The 23262-nt window shown below is 37.3% G+C and overlaps 1 protein-coding gene across 1 annotated transcript in view; it reads right to left on the reverse strand.

Moving 5' to 3' along the window:
- Positions 1-23262, reverse strand: part of LOC114651776 (uncharacterized) — a 64921-nt gene that overhangs the window by 20226 nt on the left and 21433 nt on the right. Inside the window, exons 8-12 of the mRNA XM_028801740.2 lie at positions 22614-22723; positions 16837-16942; positions 16637-16753; positions 15280-15372; positions 5075-5190 (exon numbers count right to left, since the gene is read on the reverse strand). Coding sequence (XP_028657573.2) covers positions 5075-5190; positions 15280-15372; positions 16637-16753; positions 16837-16942; positions 22614-22723 — 542 coding nt within the window. The remainder of the gene's footprint in view (positions 1-5074; positions 5191-15279; positions 15373-16636; positions 16754-16836; positions 16943-22613; positions 22724-23262) is intronic.

Here is a 23262-nt window from a genome sequence, read left to right on the forward strand (position 1 = left end):
CTAGCAAAATACGCGTGCTTTGCAGAGGAGAAGTAGTGTGTTAAAGAAGTTATGAAAAAGAAAAGGAAACATTTTAAAAATAACTTAACATGATTGTCAATGAGGCAGGAGTCACCAGCAGGAAGACGTGAAGGAAGGCAAACAATAACAGGCTTGAAGCGGTGGAGTAAAGAAAACGGGAGCAGTGAGCATGATGAATAGCTGTGGAAAGTAAGGAAGCAAGTGAGGAGGCACATGAGCGTGGGATGTCGTTAATGTATATAGGCAAGGAGCCAAGCACGTGGTAGGTGCGCGGACAGTGGCCTTGCGGAAAAAGGAAGGGGGACTGGGGGTGGTCTCTGTCATGAAATAAATCCTCTGTTTTATGGAAATAAGGAATGAAAATGCCAAAAGGAGAGGTTAGTTCTGAAAGTTCCTTACAGCATAATGGTGAGAACCGCCAAAAAGAAGACATTATTTTTGAAAGTTCGTTACTGGACATGGCACGAAATGAAACATACTTAACGTTTGTAAGTGCAATGTAAAGGATGAGAATGGGAAATCTGGGCTTTCTACGTTGCAGAAATAGTGACGAGGGGTTCCCCCTAGCTATATATACATTTTAGGGGGTACACCCATTTCCCCCCCTTGGGTGTTGCAGTTGATCATGAAACATGCCTAACTTTTGTAAGTACACTGCAAGGAATGAACAAGCGAAATTTCCACTTCCCATCTATATGGAAATTGGGAGAATTAGTGATGAGTCAGTGAGCGCTTTGCCTTTTATATGTATAGATTAAACAGGCATCGAAGATTGGTGATATTATCGAAGGAAACACTTTCTCAATCCTAGCTAGAACTTTTGAGAGTACCTTAACGTCATTATTCACAAGTGAGATTGGTCTGTATGATGCACATTGTAATAAGTCCTTATTTTAGATGGTTATTAATGCTTGACGAAAAGTTTGAGGTAAACTTTTATTGTCTCCTTCTTCTATAAATGCTGTTAATAAAAGGGAAGCTAACCTAACTGTTTTTTTTTTATAAAATTCAGCAGGGTATTCATCAGGGCCTGCTGCTTTCCCACTCTGAAGTGAGTTTGTAGCGTCTAGTAATTCTGAGAGTATCAGAGGTTTATCCAATTCCTCTGCACTGAGAGTATCTGGCTGTGGTATCTGTAATGCATTGAAAAACACAGTAGATTGTGTCTCGTATTCTTTAACCTGAGCAGAATATAAGAAGTTATAGTAGTCTGTAAATATGTGCATTATATTTTTATGGTCAATGATTTTGTATCTGTTTGTGTTGGTAATTACTGGTATTGCACTGTCAACTTCCTCCTTGAGGATTTGTTGAACTAAGATCTTATTGACTTTCTCTCCATTTTCATAGTAATGATGTCACTATTTAAAAATCAGTTGTTCCATTTATTTTGTTGTCAAGAGGTTGAGTTCTGAATGCAAAGCCTGTCTTCTCCTATAAAGTGCCTCATTTGGGAGTCTGGCATGTTCTTCAACCTTTCTGGTAATTTCACTGATTAACTCTGATGCCTTCTTGGTTTCCAATTTATTTTTGTGGGAGCAATATGAAATAATCTGTTCTCTTAAAAATGCCTTCAATTTCCCAAAGTATTCCAGCAGAGACCTCTGAGGATGTATTTGTCTCTAAAAAATCAGTCTGATATATAATTCTGTATAGTTCTCGTCAGCTAATAAACGTGGGTTAAGGCACCAGCTGTATGTGAGGCATATTGATTTGAGCTCCATGATCAGAGGGGCATTGTTGAAGATAACAATAGTGTTGTACTTGCAAGATTTGATCTTGGAAAAAAATTGTTATCTATAAAGAAATAATCAATTTTTGAGTAACAGAGATGTACTGGTGAGAACAAGGAATATGCTCTTGAGTTTGGATTTAGAAATCTCCAAGAGTCTGATAAGTTTTGATCAATTAGAAACCGTGTAATTGTTTTTGCATTGTTAGATGTTATCGCCCCTGTGGCTGAAGACCGATCCAGGTCTGGATTTAAAACACAAGTTGTTCTTGTCTGTTTCAGGAGATGGGCGTCTGAAGCGGAACTCTGTTAGCAGCGGTGTTATTTTACTTTTTTACCATCATCCCGAGGTATCCTGTATTTACTGAACCTGAGGTGCTTTAATTAAAGTAAATGCAATGAATATACAAGCATGAATAGCAAAAAAGGGCTCAGAGAGATACAGAAAAGACAGCTAAAGCTTCATCTTAGTCTAAACAGGCCTCAAGTTAATAATAATAATAATAATTATTAATAATAATTTATTACATTTATATAGCGCTTTTCTCAGTACTTAAAGCGCTATCCACACAGGGAGGGACCGGGAAGCAAACCCACAATCTTCCACAGTCTCCTTACTGCAAAGCAGCAGCACTACCACTGCACCACCTTCAAGGTACGGGCTGCCAAAGTCTAACCTGGAACACACAGGCGAAAGAACAGATCTCCTGGGACCTGATGCCACAGCATCGCCTCCAGCTGAGAGCGAAAGTGGGAGCAAAAGTGCAAGTGAGTTGGGCCAGGAAAACATGTCAATTCCAGAAGGTTAATTGAAAATGGCCTTAATGCCTGTGCTGTCAACTACCCCCTGCAAATCAGCATTGCTGACTACAACTGGGCTTGCTACTCCACGTGCGGAGCATGAAGATAATTAAAACAAACAGTTTGAGCTGAAGGTAATGATCACTGCAATAACTACCACACTTGGGGGGACAGACTAGCTGCAATGGAAAACAGATACAGAAGGAATAATATCAGAATCAAATGTCTCCCTGAAAACTGTGAAAGTCCAAATCCAATGAAATTCATAGCTGAACTATTCTCTAAAATAATTGAAGAGGACATCAAATCAGAGACTGAGATATCAACAGCTTACCAAATACATGGATTGAATGCCTCAAAACCTAGAAGCTTCATTATACATTTTGACAAATTACAATCTAAGTTAAATGTAATGTCACTTTTGAGACTGAAACAAGAGATTATATTTGAAAATAACCGCATTCATATTTTCCCTGATTACTTATCTTCAACAGCTGCTAAACGTACCACATTTTACAGCCTTAAACAGTGCTTATGCAAAGCCAAAATCAGATACAGCCTCTTGTATCTCTCTAAATTGAAAGTGGATTTTCAAGGCAAGTTCTACATTTTTAGTTCTCTGGATGAAGCAGAAAAAGATCTAAGAAAACGGATCCCAACACTTTTTGAAAACTATTATGACTTAAATTGTTTCTTGGCAAGGCAAAGAAGATTTTACCTACTATTTGGTCCATTCACAATGAGACCTTTGCCATAAGTATACATTCTATTTCCAAAGGGGACTGTTTAACATCATACCCTTGGTTTTTGTATTAGGACTGTACTATTATATGTTATTTGCTTATCTATGGCTACTGTTTAACATCATTCCCTGGGTTTACTCTTTCGGGACTGTTTAAGATTATATTCTAGATTTATAGCATTTGGACTATATTGCCAATAGATATCTCTACTTTAATCCTTCTACACCGCTGCTGGGGGGGCTTGTTTTGCTTCGGACGTGCTCTGTCTCTAGATATGTCAGAGAACTGGGACTTTGTGAAGTGTGGTCTAGCATTACATGGGGAGGCAAAATCAACACATTTCTGCAGTTGAAAATCAAAGTAGTTCCAGAGCTTAATGATCAAGAAAGGAAATGGCACCTCGCCTCTTTAACAGAGCTACTAAATGGTTTCAACATGCAGCTTCAAGGGAAGGAAAAACTCATCAGTGGCATGCATTCACATGTAAAAGCATTTGAAGTAAAACTGGGTCTCCTTCTTAAACAAGTAAGGAAAAGTTCTGCCATCTTTCCAATACTCAGACACGATCAGCTGAAAAAGCACCAGTTGCATTCTCATTTGACCAATGTGTAGAAGCCTTAGAAATGTTACAAAATGAGTTCCACAAACGATTTTGGGAGCTTCATGTACATGCAAAAGAGATTCAATTGTTTCAGAACTGTTTTGCCACAGACATTGAGATTGCTGAACCCATTTACCAGTTGGAACTGGCAGAATTGCAAAACTGTGACAGCCTGAACAACTCATTCAAACCAATCAACCTAATTAATTTCTATTCTTCTTTCCCATCTGAGACTTACCAAGCAAGCAAGCATGCTTTTTATGTTTCACACATTTGAAATTTCCTTGAATCATGCTTAACATGCCTATGTCACTGTTCAGAGGCTGCAGTCAATGCTGCAGAACTGCTTGTCTCATCAGAGATTCTACCTTTGTTAAGAGCGTCTGCCTATGTTAAGGAAGGTTCTTGTTCTTTTTATTTTTAACTTTTATTATTAACTAGATTTTCTTTATTCAGGTTTATATGGATGTCATTATTCATATGGATTAGTTATCGTGATGGATTGCACACGTTGGTTTGTTGGTGGATAGATGGCTCAGGGTGCTGTTTTTCCATGATGTCAGGTCAGCACAGGTCTGGTTTTCAGCCCTGTTTGATGTGTCTAGAAGTTTTATGTTATTTCTTTTAATGAAACTGATATCAGACCTTCACAAAAACTTATACTATAAAAAATGATTTAGGAAGGGAACAAATACAGTTAACAAGATTGTAGAATCTTTCTTTGTGCCCAAACATATCTGTGGAACTGTTATTCTGATTAACCAGAAACTTCATTCTAAAATACTAGATACTTACTGCAACAGCAGAACTAGTAAATTATTTTCACTTTTATTTACTTGTTTCATCCAATCCTTGTTTTAATTCCTTTAAAATAAATTGGTAACTTTTTTCCTAATTAAAAAGATGGTATTGGCATCAATGTTAACACTGTTTCAGATTTTAATCTAGACTCAACTAAAGTGTCTCTATTCTGCCTTGTAAAAGCAGCCCCTAAAGCCATGCAATTTTTGCACCAACTTTTCTCTTAAGGACTATTTCTTACTTATAAGGCTAACTATCTTGACTTTGCATGTGCATGTGCATTTGTGTGTGTTTTTTTTTTTACCATATGTAAAATATATATTTTTGAATGAGGTAATGTTTAACTAAATACAAAAAATTCACTGCAATAATTACCAGACAATAGCTTCATCTAATTCAAGATCAGCTGCTTTCATAACCAATGCTTCCATATCTGATTTATCAATTTCAGTATATTCTAGTGTTCTTTTGAGCAACTTTATTGTGTCCTCCTATAAATAAAAAAAAAAACATATGCATAAGACTAAACGGAAACAACCTTAATAATAGGACACAACCGTGAATGTACATTTCATTTGCCTTATTTTCAACAAGTCAGATAAAGCACATGGTAAACAAGGAACAGATTGAATATCTGCATAAATTAACTTAGGTTTGAATTAGAAAAACAGCATGACAAGGTCGATTAAAACTAAGTTGGAGAGAATGATAACTTGGTTCAAAATGAATAAGACAAAAGGTGTGGCTGTTTTAAAATTGATTTTAAAATACAAGTACATTACACATGTTAAGATTCAGGTCAGGTCAGGCTGGGGAGCATGCACTGGTACAGTGTATTGCCACACCCACCACATGACGAAATACCTTGGGTTCCCAGTTGGCAACCCCCCACGCAGATATGTGGTCCAGTGCCACCCTCTGGAAATGACCATTTATCTGCCACAGCCATGTGTTACGTGGATGGCCCCTTGGCCTGGCCCAGCTGCTCGGGTCTTCAGTAATGATATTTCTGTGAGCCGGATCACCCTCAGGGAATCCCACCACATGGATGTAGTGCGGTAACTGATGCTCTATCACAATGCAGATAATGTGCCTCATTTGGGACTCCATGAGCAACTGCTCTTTCGACACAAAGGTACCCAAGGAGTCCAGTCTTTGTCTCAAGTCACTGGATACTGTCCATGTCTCGCAACCATATAGCAAAACAGGAAGCACCAGGACTTGGAACTTCAGTCTTCTGCAGAGATATCGGGAGTGCTACACACCCCTTTCCAGGGACTTCATGATCCCCCATGCTCTCTCAATCTGTCTACTGACTTCATAGGAAGAGTCACCAGAGACATGAATGTCACTGCCGAGGTAAAGCAAACCTCTCGACGAAGTCGACATTCCCTCCAAAGACAGACACACTGCTAATAGCTGTGCCCAACAGGTCAATAAATGCAAATAAGTAAGGCAAATATAAAATACATTAATTACTCCATCCAGTCAATCATATTTAAGTATCCCTTCTTCACCAAAAGGATACAAAAAGAACAAAAATGAGTATAGTGTAAAACCTTATTTACAAGATGTGGGAGTAAAACAAGAATAACCAGAGAAAAATCCAGATAAATGCAACTTGCAAAGTCTGTGCAGAAAATTAAAGGGTATAGGGTTAATGGAGCAGTGCTAACTAGAGATGAGAATGTCATCAACAAGGGGCTATGAAATTTGAAAAAAACACTGAATTGTTCCTTGCAATATACAGTTAATTTCAATACTATTAATAATAATACAGTATATTTAATAATAATTTAATTGTAATAATATTTAATAATATATAACAGTATTTTCCTATCATCTAATAAGAGACAGGTTTGTATTCTTGCACTGCACAAAATAATGCTGAGTGAATAATGTTGTATATGTTGTCATGACAGTGTCATAAAAAAATTTGCATGCAGTGTTAAAAAGATTAAATTAACATATACTAACTAATAAAAAATGACATTGTAACAGTATATTTTCACTAAATAAAGCCTAAAAAGAATAATTAAAAATCAAGCATTGCCAGACAATTGGTAAAAATCTATACATTTGTTAGTCTGTATAACATTTACACTAAGTTGCCAGTTTATTAGGGTCACTGACCGCCTTTACACAGATTCAACATTCCAACAAGTCTTATATCATGTGAGTGTGGTATATGAAATAATTCATGCAGACAAACATTTTTAGAATTAGTTGTTGTTCAATTGAACTTAGAAATGGGCAAAATGTGTAATCTTAGTGATTTTTAAATGTGATATATGAGTTCACTGGAGAAAAACAGCTGGTGGATTAGGGGGTTCTGAAAGAGAATGGCAACAGTCATACAAACAGATGAGTCTCAACCATGCAAATTACATCAGAACTCAACACTGGTGTGCACAAAACTATCCAGAAAGGGTTACAACAGTCAAAGGCTATGTTGATGTTGTCATTAAAAAATAAGAAATCACATTACCAATGGATACAGAAACATTAAAGCTGAATCTTTGGGAAGTGAAAAATGTTGCTTGATTGAGAGTTCCAGGTTTCTTTTGCATCATCATTATGAAAAGGTCAGAATTTGGAGTAAGAAATATGAGTACAGGGAGTTATCAGTTATGTGTCAATAGTACAGGCTGGAGATCTTAGTATGATGATGTGGGGAATGTTTTCCTGGCACACATAAGGGCCTTTGATACTGAGTGAAGAATGTCTGAATTGCATTGCGTATCTGAACATCATTGCTGTAGCCTTCATGGTTAAAGTTTGTCCTACTAGGACAGACATTTAGAGCAAGATGACACATCCTGTCACAAGTTGCATATTGAAACTGAATGGATCTGGGAAGAAGACAGCAAGTTTTCATTGTTTCAGTGTCCTGAACCATCCCTGTACCTTCCACCCTATCAAGTATGTTATAGAGGTATTTGTAGCAAGACTCTGCAGGCTTCTAGTTTGCATCAACTGCACCAATTGCTATAATTTAACATTGAGCCTCCTTAACAATGTATCCCGCATCTTGTAGAATTTATGCCCAGATTAATTCATGCTGCTCTGAAGGCGAATGTAGACACAAAATGTTATCTATTAGGTAGGTGTACTTAATAAAGTACCAACTCACTGTAGGGGCTAATAGTTAATGTCCTCTATGACTCTTCTTTAATATGAATAAAATACTTCATTCACTGTTCATTCTGTGTCCAGTCTTTACTTAGATCAAACTTGTCTAATTTTAAATAAAATTTTCATAATCTCTGCAGTTTTCTGTAAAAATAGATGTGTCTAATTGCAAGTGTTACTTTAAGTTTCAGCCAGATAAAGTCCATATGTATTTCTTAACTTTTACAAACATGAATGCCATGATCTTGAACCCATCATCTTCATAAAGAAAAGTTCTGTTCTTTCTGATGTAGCACAGTACTTTATCTCAAGGCTGATAACACACGTGCCACACCAGAAGTACTCTTGATTCTTCCATGAACAAGGCATTGTTTAACAGGTAAATAACGAGTCCTATCAATTTCCATAATCTCCGGAGTGTTGTTTTCAGGTTTACCAGGAAAAAAGCAAAGTAAGATTATTACTTTAATACATTCCAGAATATCAATATTTTGTACATTATTTCTAGAGTGTTTTCCATATCTTTAACTTGTTTCCTTCACAGCGTTGATTTTCTATTTGATATTTTGTTTGCATCCATATCCATACCTGCTCACTCAAGTACCATGATACAAGTTAGTACAGAATTCTTGAAACGCATCAACTTTTGCTAGCTGTAACTGTTATTAGTTTTCTATTTCTTCCATTCATTTTCTTTTTAGCTCCATTTTAATCTACAGTTTTTATGGCTGAGCTGGAAAATGACAAATCAAAAAGACTCTAATTAATTTTGTTTTTATTAACAAACCTGAAAATGACAAGGAGTCTTAGAAGCGAAGCAAAGAAAAACGTGGAAAAGTGGTGATCACAATGAAGTTGAGAAAAAACTAAAATGCAATGATGTCAATTAATAATAAATTAAATATATATGCAAATAACAATACTGATATTAAAATATTTCCATATGGAAAATTTCCATATTTTAATGTCTACCTTTACCAACTCAAACTGTACGTTCTTAGTTGTAAGTGGCACTTTAACATTCATGTGTTGTTCTTTTATCTATCCCCTCTCTGAACTGCTGAAGTTCCTTTTTACACTCTGTATTGAGCACAATTTATGGCTTAGTGAAGTAGATGTAGCAGGGTCCAGCTCCTAACATTGTGTCACCAGATTCCACAAGGCTTCCAAAAGTTACCTTAGAGTTTTTTCCACACAGAATTTTCCTTATATTAAGACTATATTGTGTTCTGAAATGTTGCTGTTTGTGTCTCATTTCTGAATTTTATGTTTTCCATTTTTCAGACTTTGTCGTTGTTTTTTTCTGAGTTATTCTCATTTATTTTGAAAGTTGTTAATTTACTTTCCATTAAACAAAAGAAGATTAAGTGTTTAAAATCATGAAGGGAAAATTAGTTCATCAAGAACAAGGGGACACAGTTGGAAACTTGTTAAGGGTAAATTTCACACTAACATTAAAAGATTTTTCTTTACACAAAGAACCATAGACACTTGGAATAAGCTACCAATTAACGTGGTAGACAGTAAGACTTTAGTGACTTTCAAAACTCAACTTGATGTTTTTTTAGAAGAATTAAGTGGACAAGACTGGCGAACCTTGTTGGGCTGAATGGCCTGTTCTAGTCTAGATTGTTCATTATTTTTCCCTGTTTAATTATGTAATTGATTATTTAGTTCTTGTTGATGTCAGTAGGATAAAGCCCATAAATAGACAACAGGCCCCAGGTGCTTTAACAAAAAGTTACATATTTATATTTTCAAAGAGATGGGACTCTTTAGCATGTGTACGAGCCATTCAGATGACCTGTTATACTGACAGAACTTACAGAGGTGCTATGAAAGAAGGGCACAAATGAATAAGACAGTATTTTACAGAAATCCATTAAAAAATGAAGTAACCAGAAGATTTGACCACACTAACAATAGTGACTATCCTGAACCAGGAATATGATAGTAGATGGTTTAATGTTTTTTCTCCTTCTTCTTTCAGCTGCTCCTGTTAGGGGTTGCCACAGCGGATCATCTTCTTCCATTTCTTTCTGTCCTCTGCATCCTACTCTGTTACACCCATCACCTGCATGTCCTCTCTCACCACATCCATAAACCTTCTCTTAGGCCTTCCTCTTTTCCTCTTCCCTGGCAGCTCTCTCCTTAGCATCCTTCTCCCAATATACTCAGCATCTCTCCTCTGCACATGTCCAAACCAAACTGTTTTTCTCCTCCAATACATTTTTCTCATTAATGGCTATTTTATGTAATCTTTGTGCTATGGAGATTAGCATTTCATTTGCCCTTTGCTAGTATTTAATTTACTTATGTAATATTTGATTGTTAATAATTTATACCATCCTGCCTTAATGCCATCTTGGAGTTGCGGCCATCAGGACACAATGATGGGTTCACTAGGGACAGATATAAGAAGTTGGGTTGGAATGAGATTGAAAGGTATTTAAACTAGTGTGACGTTACTTTTAATCATCCGAGTTTCATGGTTCAGCCAGAGCTATTGACCTGGATCAAGTTTACTATTTATTTAATCTTTTTGTTATATTTAAAATATCATTTTTATATTGTGATAATAATTCTGTCCAAGCTGTGTAAGAAAAGCTCAAAAAACAATTATTTGAGAAAGACTCAGTTATGGCTAATATTTTTAGGGATATTGTGGAATTTGCCATATTTTAGAGGTAATTAAATAACACTGTCAGGCTCTTTAATGGAAAAGAAATGAAACTATGTAGAATGGCACAGACAGTTAAAGGAGAGTTGTTGTTTTTACTCTAGTGACACTTGCCATTTCTGTCCTAGGTTGGCTATTCTAAGATTTAATTACAACATTCTGATTAGTTTTTCTAAGAGTCATGGTGACTTAAATGAACAAGCAAACTCTTTGCAAAAAGCATTATTAGTTCCAGTTAAAACTAGTGCATTTAAAACTTATGCATTTATTGACTTGGATGCTGCAAAAAACTTTATCAGTTCACAAACAATATCAGACCATACAATAATATATTTTCCATTGCAAATTAGCCAAAAATTATTTCAGTGGCTGGAAAATCATTGGGAGGATAGTAATATAAATTCTGTCTTAACCTGTTAACTTACAAAATAAAATTATCATTTAAAAACAATACATGAAATGTTGGATGAATTTTAAAGTGAGCAGGTAAGTTCAGTTCATAGGAGAAAGAACTCACCTATCTCCAAATATCATATTGGGAATATAATTTACACAATGGAACTCTCAGGTGATTTCCTATTTCACTGTTGGGTATATATGTGTTTTATTGTTGTTTTTGAATAATGTTTCATATTTATATTTTCTGTGGTTTGTAATTACATACCATTCCTTTAATAATCCTGTTACTCTTTGTGCTTTGTAATTGGAACCCCAGGAGATTGGGCTACCCTGAAATCATTATTCTAGAGACCTTGCTCCAACTATTTAGCCAGAGCCGGGCAGACTTAGTGATAGAAAAAATTGTTTGTGAAAGGAGTTTTGTGAGTATTGCTGACATTGCTGCATTGTCTGATTTTCATGAGTTACTTTGCTTCTGTCCTTCATTTTCTCTTCTGGATTGTGGACTTGGACCTGTTTGCTCAGAATTGCCTTTTAGGCACCTCCTTTTTGCCTAGTTTTGCTCCTTTGAGCATTTGGCTGGTATTTTTTCTATTAAATCTTCCATCCATCCATTATTCAACCCGCTGAATCCGAACACAGGGTTACGGGGGTCTGCTGGAGCCAATCCCATCCAACACAGGGCACAAGGCAGGAACCAATCACGGGCAGGGTGCCAACCCACCGCAGGACACACACAAACACACCCAGCACACACTAGGGCCAATTTAGAATCACCAATCCACCTAACCTGCATGTCTTTGGACTGTGGGAGGAAACCGAAGCGCCCGGAGGAAACCCACGCAGACACGGGGAGAACATGCAAACTCCACGCAGGGAGGACCTGGGAAGTGAACCCAGGTCCCCAGGTCTCCCAACTGCAAGGAAGCAGCGTTACCCACTGAGCCACCGTGCCGCCCTCTATTAAATCTTTCATTTAGAAATATTATTTGGTTGCCCTTTGTACACAAATTAAGGATTTATGGTTATCCTTTCACTTTTGGCTTCTTTGCTGTATTTTGGGACATTTCTAGTTTTTTAATCCAACTTCCTATTTTTGAGGTCTGCTTGGTCGGAAGCCTGTAGTTACCAGTTTTGAGGCTAGCTGGATCTGGGGTGAATCTCCTTGGACTGGCTATTTAGGTTGTTGCCTTGTATTTATGGTCCATTTAGGAGGCCTCACATCCATTTTGCTATGTTTGGGACTTCATTTCATAACGGTCAAGAATCAGAACTGAACTAAACAAAGGGGCCACCGTATGGTCCACAAACCGATTGACAGAGATTTTCATTGTCTTTTAATTACTATGTGATAACTCCCACACCACTTTAAATGTTTTTAAATATTTCAACACTCTGGGTTCTGATTAACTAAATTCTAGTAAAGGGGCTTTGCATACAGATAAACTGCTAGATACCTATCTATAGATATATCAGCATTCAAAAGGGACCACACCAATAACTGACTGGAACATATCATAATCCGCCTAGTTCAATTGGCAAGAATCAATAGTACATCTGAGATGTATCTCTTCATCTTAGTTAGCCCTCTCCAGTTATCCTTTGGTCTTCAAGTGAGAAACCAATGTTACGTTGACCTCACAACCCATTTTGGAACAAAAGAATTGTCAGAAACATGACAAAAATTAGGGCCCATGATCCAATATCATAGAGGAAGGAACACCGTGCCACCCAACTCTTTCCTTAATAAATATCAGCCAACTCTTTGGATATGAGGAGCTTAAGTAGAATTTTAAATTGTGCACAACACGAGCATTTATCTACTACCGTTACAATGACTTTATTTGCCTTTGAATTTGGGTAAATCTATAATAAAGAACATTTTTAATACCTCCCAGGAACAGCTAGAACATGGAATTGGTTCTATGTATTGGCAGTCCCTAGCTGGCTCAGTCCTATTACAAGCCTAACAAAAATATGGCACTAGTAGTTCCAATGTTTGGGTAAAAACTGCTTGACCAAACATGATGGACATGTGAGTCCAGGAAATGTGAGTGCAGCCTAAAACTTGTGTCTTAAGTTCTGGTAAAATAAAACATTTTCCCTCAGGCAACTTATCATGGTTGGAGATATGTGACTAAACGTCCAGTACTTCCTCCACTAAACTTTCTGTACAGTCTATGACAGTAACTTCCAAAATTCTATTAGGTGGAATACTATTTTTAGTTTCCTTTGCAACTTCATCCCATCTCCCATTTCTTCTCCTTGTACTGTAAGTTACGGAAAAAAATGAATCTGCTAAATCTGTTAAAAAACAGAGCCTGTCTTGCTTTGTCAGACATATAAATCAGACATTTATAATCTGTTAAGATCTTAATTGGATAATTGTTGCCAGTTTCTCTGTTCTTCAAGTACCAATTCAATGATCAGTATTCTCAATTACCCACGCTGTACTTTTAATTCACTGGATTTCATTTTTTTGAAAAATAGGTGTAAGGGTTTCAGGGAACTCCTGACTTAATATGGCACTTACCCCAGTATTATATATGTCTATATCCAAAGTAACCTACAATGATGTATCAGGATGTCTCCGAACTGTCAGTATAAATTGTAATTAGAACTGAGAGATCTAGCAAAGTCAGAAAACTACCTGAAGTTGTTTAAGAAGATAAAACAAATCCTTTGAACAAACCCAGAGATGTGATACCAAAGTTGAAGGAAAGAAACAGTCAGATGGTAGATGAATTTCACATAACCAAAGCCAAAAAAGACATAAGTCATAGTCAAAAAGGAAAAGGACTGTAACCAGAAAAATAAACAGAATAACAACAAACTAGCGTTAAGTACTTTAGTGAGTAGCCACAAACTTGGACAACCAGGAAGTGCATGACCCTGACCTTTATACTTTGACCTTGCAACGTCATTTGCTGCACACTTTCGGTTAATCTTCCCTAGCAACTGCTGGGCAACAAGACCAAGCAAATTGCACAAAATGGTGCCATCTATATCAGAAACAAAATGGCACTACAAGGAAAACATTGTGTTCCTTGGCCTCTTAAATCTCTAAAACAATGCCTTGGCTATTTTTAAAGACCAGGGAATTACTATAGAAAATGAACAAATATGAGCATCACAGGTAGCAGCGAGAAATATTAGCAATCAAGTTAGTACTGGTGTAGTGATGATACTAGTTGGTGGGAGTCTAGTTCTCCTTCATCATAGTATACTAATCACAAAAACATCTTGTATATTAAGATCACAAACAGACTGAATACTATTGTTTTTCCACCTGCTTGCTTTTGATATTTATTTTTGCTCTGGGAGTAGGAATGGCAATGCAGAGGCTTTGTCTCAGCAGTTTCAACCACATGAGGTCGCAAAAACACCAGACAACACAATATTCTCAAAAAACTTTTATATGCAACATTCAATGGATTTAGTTGGAAACATCTTGCATAAGGAATACAGGAAGCTAGATGGGGCACCAGTCTTTCACAGAGCTTTCACTCCACAAACACACACCTATTTGTACACACTGTATCAGGGAAACATTGAGTCACTAATTTAGCTAACGTGAACACTTCTATAATGCAGGAGAAAATTTGAAGAAACACCATACAGACATGATGGGAACGTGCAAACTTCCTATGGTAACTGATCCAAGCAATGAACCCAAGAGCCTGGAACTGAGAGGCAGCAGCAAAAATTTGCCCTACTGTGCATTTCACTTCAAAGATTAGAGGCCTGAAAGATCAGGAAAAAGGAAATTGTAAGAATTTAAAATGTGTTTAGGCAGGCAGTGTTATGGTGGTTAAGGATTTGGTCTGCGGTTGTGGGTTCAGATCCCCCCACTAATACTGTGTGACTATGAGTAAGTCAATTCACCTGCGTCTGCTCCAACTGGAAATGCAAAAGAAATGTAACCAATAGTATCTCAAATGTTGTAAGTTGTCTTGGATAAAAGCGTCAGCCAAGAATTAATAATAAACAATAATCTGTGTATGTGGAGACACATGGAGAGAACCAAGTTACAGAGCTACATGTTAAACCTTATACAGTGGATAACAGTCATTAGAAGTCTATTTTAGACTTAAAGAATAAGAAATAATAGCCAGTGAATAAGATACTCAGAGACAAGTCAGAAGCTGCAAGTTCATGGGGGTAAACAAAGAAAAATATAGTTAAGTAATACAGAAGAAAATTACAAATACTATACACAGCCATTCATCAAAAGCAATAATCAGATGGAACCTGAGAAAGTTGAACCTTATTCCATCAAAATAGTAAATAATAACAATGTATGACTTCATTCAAGTACTTTATCTAAAGTTTGTAGGTGGAGTTAAATATACTGAAATATGTAACTTACCTTGTACTGGATCATTACTTTTCTTGTATTATCCAGAAACTGATTCATGTCAAGCTCATCAGATTTTCCATAAGCAATATTGTAGAGATTTACCTTTCAGGAAATAATAATAAAACACTGCTAATATATGAATGCATTTTTGTTTTTTTACAGATTAGGCTGGTCTGGAAACCAACTGGTAAGAAACAGTCACAAAATTAAATGCAAGTTTCTCCTGGATAAAATAAGAAAGAAAAATAATCTACCCGTCATATATGAGTATGAACTACTTTCCTGCTATTATTTTGTTTCACAAAAGAATAGTGAAGTTGAATTTGTGGAAGGCTGAATTGTGGCTTACTTCTAATGTAGTATATTCATTTTGCTTAGTGATATTGTTCTCTGTGTATGCTACAAAATTAAGTGTTGACTTCCCCATTCTTGCCTATGATGAAAAGCTCTGGGTAACCTCCAAAAGAATAAAATTGTGAATACATATTGACAAAAAGGGGTGCTGGCTTCACTCAGTAATAACATAAGGGTGTTTTTGTCGGGCGTCTCCTGAGGCCAGCAGCAGGAATTTAGATAGGATTCGAGCTGAAGATGATCAAATAAACAGCATAGGGCTTTTAAATATAGCTGTTATCTGTAGCAATTCTTACCCATGTATTGGGCCTTCATAGTTACATGATGGTAAAAGCGACTCAATACATGACAAGCAACCACTTAGACCAAACAAGTGCTGGAAAGCACTGCTCTACCTTTTCCCACTTTAAGATGTAAGCCACACTTGAAAAGCTTAAAAAATGTTAATGATTTAAAACTTTCACATTCTAATACACACCCAACATCACAGCACAAGAGAAAACTGCAAATTCTTAAAAGTATATTGCTTTAATGTTTAGCACATAAAGTAAACAATTGTATATATAGGAAACATACATCATCATGCAAATTATTTTGTGATTTAATAATCCTTAAAGAAACAGAAGTCAAGATAGTTTATCTGACCTTCACATAAAACAGTTAAATGGGTGCTTATGAGGGATACCGGTCTGTAAATTCTGTTTGTTCCTTAATGCTTTGGGAAAATACAGCTATATGCTGGTGAATGTTTAAGTTATAAATTATCAGTTTAATTTATATTAAGCTCAATCTCAATATATACTCATAAATTACAGCAATTGCTTCTTTTTTACCTGAAGAAAGAAACTGATCTCTGCTAGCAACTTGTGTGTTTCATTCATTTGTGTCTAAGGTGTATATTTGCTAATGTGTGCAGCAAATTCTTACTAAAGCTTAGAAAAGAGCAAAATATAAATGTATTGCATTATGTTCATGTACTCTGTTAAGACAAATATAAACAGAAAATACATACCTTGGGGTGTTTTCCATTGGAGTAAGGATTAAATATATTTAGATTTGTCACCTTATCCTTATTTTCTTTCCACTTTTCTGAAGCACCTCTTCCCCATTTTTGCAGCAATTCTGCAACCTAAGAAGTTTTAGAATTTAGACAATTCATGTCAAAAAAGATTTATATGAGTGCTTAAAATATTATGACTCATATTCACATACCTGTCCATTAATGAAGCCTTTTCTTGTCACTCGAAGCCTCCATGTTGTTGCTTCTAATATTTTTTCATGTTCTTTGGAGAATCTCTCAAATAGAGGTTCCTTTAGTCTGTGACAAATAACTTTAATGTAGAATTATCAACCCTAGATCACCATTGCTTTATAATATCAATAGTCATAATATAAACTATAGTTCACATTGTCATCACTATCACTTGATTCAATTAGTGGTACAGTTACATTTTGTTCTAAAACTAGCTTTATGGTTTTTCATTTAAACACAAATGAAAGGATTAACTGTTTTTACATAGAATTCCAAGCCTGAGTGATGCTCGGGGTTAATGCCAAGAAGGTTAAAACACCCAGTAAAATAGAATGAATCGTAATCATTACTGCAAAAAATCATGGCAACATACATCTTGCTAACATTACAACTGAGATATAGCCAGCACAGCATTTCTGAAAAGAAAAAAACCATGGAGGGAGCATGGTCAGTTATAACAGTCAAAATAACACAAAGTGGCCACCATCCCAATCCTGGTCATTCAACAACATCATAAGTCCATGCTTCAATTCATTGCTGTAAAAACGTTTGTAGGATATCGTTGAATCTCAAGGCTCCCAGTATCTCTGGTGTCACTTTCCATTGGTTATAGGTGTTATAGTTTGGCAATGCAGAAGCAAAGATTTTTGTTAAAGTATCTATATATTTTTATGCACTGCTAGGGCAGAAATAATGTAATTAAGTAGTGATCAGAGATAATCTAATTTTTACACTTTTCACATCAAAGCCACGAGTGTTAGGTTTGAGGGTGAGGGTAACATATTTTACAAAAATCTACTGATATCAGTATGGATTAAAGGATGTGCTAAAATTGTCTGTTTTGACAACTATTTATGTATTTTTTCATTGATTTCAGGTTCTTTTTGTAATATAAACAAAATGGAGAATCAAAAAGTAAATAATTATTTAGTTGTGGGGCTTCTAAATGTATAACATTACCCAAACTGCTTAAGTTAAAGTTAATAATATTAATAGAGCTCATACATTTTTTGTTTAACTGTTTGCAACAATTGCCGTTTGTGGTGCATGGTTATTTTTCACTTTCACAGTCAATATCATATTTGAAGATAATTAAAACTTTTGCCATTACAATAGACACTTTTTTGGGTGCAGTTACAGATAATGCAAGCAGTACCTACTGCAATAGCCATGGTTTTCTTTTGTTCTGTCTGTCCATTTGTAATGGAACTAGTAGTCTAGCATAATAAATATTTTTATAGTTTGTCTTTATTTGTATTTGCCTTTATACTTTTATGTTTAAAGAAATACTCCACCCAAAATTATATATTTTTTATATTGTAACAACCTGGGTGGTGTGAGAAATGGAGCAATGAAATGAACCTCTTTATTTTATTACTGATGAGAGGCCCTAAAAAGAACCATTGGTGCATTTAATGTTTCTTCCACAATGCTGCACAGATGTCCTGCAGCTAAATGCATTCCTAGCTGCTACTGTATGTCCCTCTGTCTGCACACAAATGCCAATTGTCTCTGACTCAGCCCACTCACCCATAGTTATAAACAACTGGTATGTCACACTATCCTCTGGCTTTGTGAGCTGACACAAGGCCAGGGTCCACAGCCGAGGCTTGCCGGTGGCCACACCTTAGGGCCAATGGACTTTATCAGCAGGGTAGCATATCTGAAGTGCTTTCTATGTGCTTTGATTGCCCCTGCCCTAACCCCGCTGCTTTTTCTATCAGGCTTCTCCAGGTATTTCTGCTTCCTTGCACAGGTCTTAGCTAAATGAAGCACATATCCTTCACAGGTCCGGACCCAAAATCGTTACGCTTCCCTCTTCTCAGAGCCCATGTCCTTGAGGGTAACACAAACTGCATTCACTGGGACTTTCAAGCAGCTGTTTAAAGTTCCTTGAAATGACTGTTTATTGTCTCTTTAAGGAAGAACTCTCTTCAACTACTGCTTTCAGCCCCTGGAGACCCCACTCTTGGTCATCAAGGGGGCGATCATTAACCTCATAAGCCTTCATTCCACACTTCTTTTACCAGGTTCAGGCTCCTGCACTGTTCATCACATCTCCTTTAAAGCTGCATTAGCATACACAGCTCCATATCTCCTCTACAGAGTCTCATCTGCCGATGTGGAGTTTCGTCTGCCTGTTCTCTTACAGGCTGAGTCACTATGCTATGTTACTTACCCATGGAAAGCATGCTTATAGTGGTAGCGAGACATCTCCAGGCAGAAACAACATGTCATTCCACCCTCACTTTTCGCCTAGATTTCTCAGATCAGTCCAGATGCCTTCCCTACCATCTGACCCAAATCACTACCAGATGGTGATCAGTTTGCAGCTCATGCACTGCTTTTCACCCAGATATTCAGAATATACGGCCTCAAATCTGATATAGCCACTAGAAATCGGATAAATGGAGTTTAAATTAATTTAAATATACCAACAAAATGCAATGCATGAAACCAGGGTTTACCTGTTTAATGCATCACTGTGATTGTGACTGCTAAGTCAGAAGTTTTTTCTTCTTTTTGTTTTATTTCTTTTTTAGTCATTCTGATGTGTGTTCAGACTATAGTGTGTGTGTATATATATATCTATCTATTTTTTTTTAAAGAGCATCTGTACAAAGCTAAATTTCCCCCTGGGAACAAACCATGCCTGGCAATAACAAAACACCACTCAGGCAGGCTGTTCCTCTCAGTGATTTCCAACATTATCCACATTGGTGTTGTAATTGCCCAGCAGAACTATGGAGTCCCCAGTTAGGATCCTTTCCAGGACTCCCTGCAGGTGCTCGAAGAAGGCCTGGTACTCTGAGACACCATTTGGTATTTAGTCACATATGGCAGTTAGAGATATGACGTCCCGAGAGTCAGTTTATGTGTCTAATTCTAGTCTGCTGAAACCTCTGCTTTTAACCACTACCCAGGCCACATCTCGCTTGGCCCCTATTCTTCCTGGAGGTTGTAGGGCAGTGCCACATCATGATTTTGGGCTCTGCCATCATGCACTCACCTGAGGGCACTCCACCCAGGTATGCCTCCAGGCAGAGGCTCCAGTAACCACAAATCTGGAGGGATACTCTTTTTATATTTGTAGATCTGCATTATTAGGGACTGTGAATCGATATTTGTCTGACCCCTAACCTGTGATTAACTTGCTTTGGAAGACCATACCAGGAGCTCCTGTTCTGAACAACATAGCTCCAAGGATCACACAAAATCTCCACCATTGTAAGTTGGTGATTTCTGGAGAGGATCTTCTAATTTAATACAAAATAAAAATAAAAGAAAATGTTTGGTTTTTTTTGGCCATAAAATAAGTATTTACCTATCATCAGGTAATTTGTTTTTAAGAACGAGTTAGTAGCAATGATACCTGAGCTAATTCCCCAGTGTAAGTCAGCTGTCTTTTTATTACTCAAAGGCTTATTAAGCTCCCTCAAAGCCTCAAACCCAACCTCTGCACCCAAATTTTCTCTCTATGGTGCATCAAAAACAGGAACTGAATCATCCTCACAAACTTAACATCCAGAACTGAAGCCCATTATCAATGGATTTTAAATGATTGCTTATTTTCATCATTAAATATTCTGTATTTAATCAGTAAAGCAATAAAACTATTAATTTTCAAAAGCGGACATGAGAACAGAGAATAAATAATTAAAAGCTCATTGTGCAGTCAACCTGATGTACTAAATCACCCTTGTTGATTTTAGGTAAACCGAAGTGGTCCATTTTGCAAATGTCCATCACAAAAAGTTGTTTGTCAAATCCAAAACTTTCCACCTGAAAAAGAAACTGAGTGCCAAATTCCATCAAATCAGATGACGAGAAACAAAATTTGAAGCTTTTGAATTACTTGAGTTACAAAACCAGCAACTTTTGAAGGAATATCAATGGGCCCCTGATCTTCTTGTTTCACTGGATAAAACTTTTGTTGCAGTAAACCGTCCAAAAAAGTAAACCAGCAGTTTCTGAATCTTATGTGAAATGCCTGGAGGAGGATCTCCACATTTTAACATCATATCAGATTTTACAAATATGGCCACTGTCACACACGTGCGCATGGGAGGCAGCTAAATGGAGCAGAAGTAGGTAATTCCACGCCAGGCCAGAGGGTGGCAGGGTGCACTATACCTTCCTTTTTTATCTCTGCAGACCAGACACGGGAAATTCTGCCTGATTTCGGCCTGAGGACATCACTTCCGGTTCCAGGGCCAGAAGATGTCACTTCCAGTTCAGACATCAATGACATCACTTCCACCTGCCTGCCTTAAATACAAGACAACTTCCTCTTTAACTTCAGTTCTGTTTTGGAGTCAACTCTGTACACATCTGTGCAACTTATTTTGCCTTTTTGCAACCAGGCTTCAAGTATACGGGTGGCTGCCCCAAACCTTTCTTTGTGTGTCAAGACTGTTCTTTTTCACACCACATTGTCAGCACAGGCCAAACATTTAACAGTGAAATTTGGGCAAGATGTAAATTCTACACCCTGTAATTTCTGGGTCATTTGATTAGGGAATGGCTCAATTGACAAAGAATACAGCATTGCTGGTAAGGCACAACCCTGTTGAATACCTCTCTTAACCAGGAATGGGGTACCCAAAGTTCCATTAACCTTTAAAACACTAAAAACAATGGTATAACATTAGAAGACTTTGATGAGAACAGGCCATCCAACCAAACAAAGTGCGCCAATTCTATCCTCCAAAATAATATCAAGTCTAATTCTTTAAGCAATGTATTTTTATGGTTTAACCCTCATTAATATATTATTACTACAAATGAATCAACCTGATTTCATACATTGCTTAAACTTGTAACAAGTCATGTGTTCTTATGTCCTTTTCTCTATTCTGCTCCTGTAACACTTGTAAAGGACAGCCGGGCAGGGACGCCTCTGCTGCATCTGTTCCGGGGGAGCCACCACGGGCAGCTCAAAACCTCCCCCGGGACGCTTGGTGGTAGCCTCCCTGGCGGATGATGATTCCCCAGCCTGGCACATGGCTCCATGGGACACAGAGTCCTCCACAACCTGGTTGGGGGCTTGGATGGCCGCCAGGGGGAGCTGCGTGGACTTTCCAGCCCGGCTGGTCAATTCCTCAGCCCCACCCGGAAATGCAATTAGGCCCAGGTGACCAAGCACCTGAACTACGTCTGGGTGGGGTATAAAAAGGCCAGCCACCACCACTCGAGAGAGCTGGAGTCGGGTGAGGAGGCGGATGAGGTCAGAGGAGGCGGCAGGAGAGGCCCTGAGTGAGGTGCTGAGGTGGATAGAGAGAGTAATTGTGAGTGTATTTGGGACTGTGTTGGGCCTGTGGGACACGGGGAAGGCGTGCCCCACGGCTGAAGAAATAATAAAGCGTGTTTTATTTAAGTACGTGCTCTGCCTGAGTCTGTGCCGGGTCGGGCGCTATATAGCGCCTTTTACACACTCTATGTATATAAATGAGAGTTTATGGTAAGCAGCAGTATGGCCCAAGTACAAGAAGGGGTGGAGCCTATTTAGGAGGCCCCCTTTCAAAAAGAAAGCTGGGTTACAACCTAGGTTGCAAAACTGCAACCTAGTAATTAATGTGTTTAGTATGGTGTATTTTGTTTTCAAAGTAAGATGCATGCTACAATCTCATAAATAATTACTTCAATTGGGACATTTAAAGATGAAAAATTTGTTCCTTGTGAACTGCATAGGTATAGTAAGTCTAATCACATTGTCAGAAACACCACAAAAACTTACTCTCTCTTTCTCAATGATCTCATTGCTTCTTCTGCTTGATTTGTTACCCTTTCACACATCTTTAAATAATGTTCTGCTCTTTCTTTAAGAAGAATTAAAGTATCTTTTGCCTGAAATTAAATATTAAAAATATTTCACATAATTGCACAGTAAACACAAAATAATAAAATACAGCCAGTAGTCAGTAGCTTTTGCAAATGAATTATAAAGTCTTGTAATTAAAGGGATTTACAAGACTAAATTAAAAAGTAAGATTTATGTTTGCAAGCATTGCATGGTGGTTAAATGGTTAGCAGTAGCAGTGCTTACACTTCATAAATCAAGCATCCTAGATTTTCTATGGGTACTCACACTTTCTACCCACACTGAAAAGACTTGGTTATTAACTCGTCAGATGATTCAAAACTGGCCTAGTTCAAATGTAAGAGTGTGAAAAAAAGGGCCCTGTGATTGTCTAACATGTTGTTCAGGTTGACTCCTGCTTTCCACCTAATACTGCCAAGATGGCCCCTAGCCCCATTGTGACCCTGAATTAGATTAAACAAATTGGGGAATGTTATGCTAGATTTTCTTGGCAATAAAAATTGTATGATTGTATGCATAACCTCAGTATCCAGATATTGGCATTAATTAAAACAAGCACACATCA

This window comes from Erpetoichthys calabaricus, chromosome 5 (genome assembly GCF_900747795.2).
Source record: "Erpetoichthys calabaricus chromosome 5, fErpCal1.3, whole genome shotgun sequence".
NCBI classification, from domain to species: domain Eukaryota; kingdom Metazoa; phylum Chordata; class Cladistia; order Polypteriformes; family Polypteridae; genus Erpetoichthys; species Erpetoichthys calabaricus.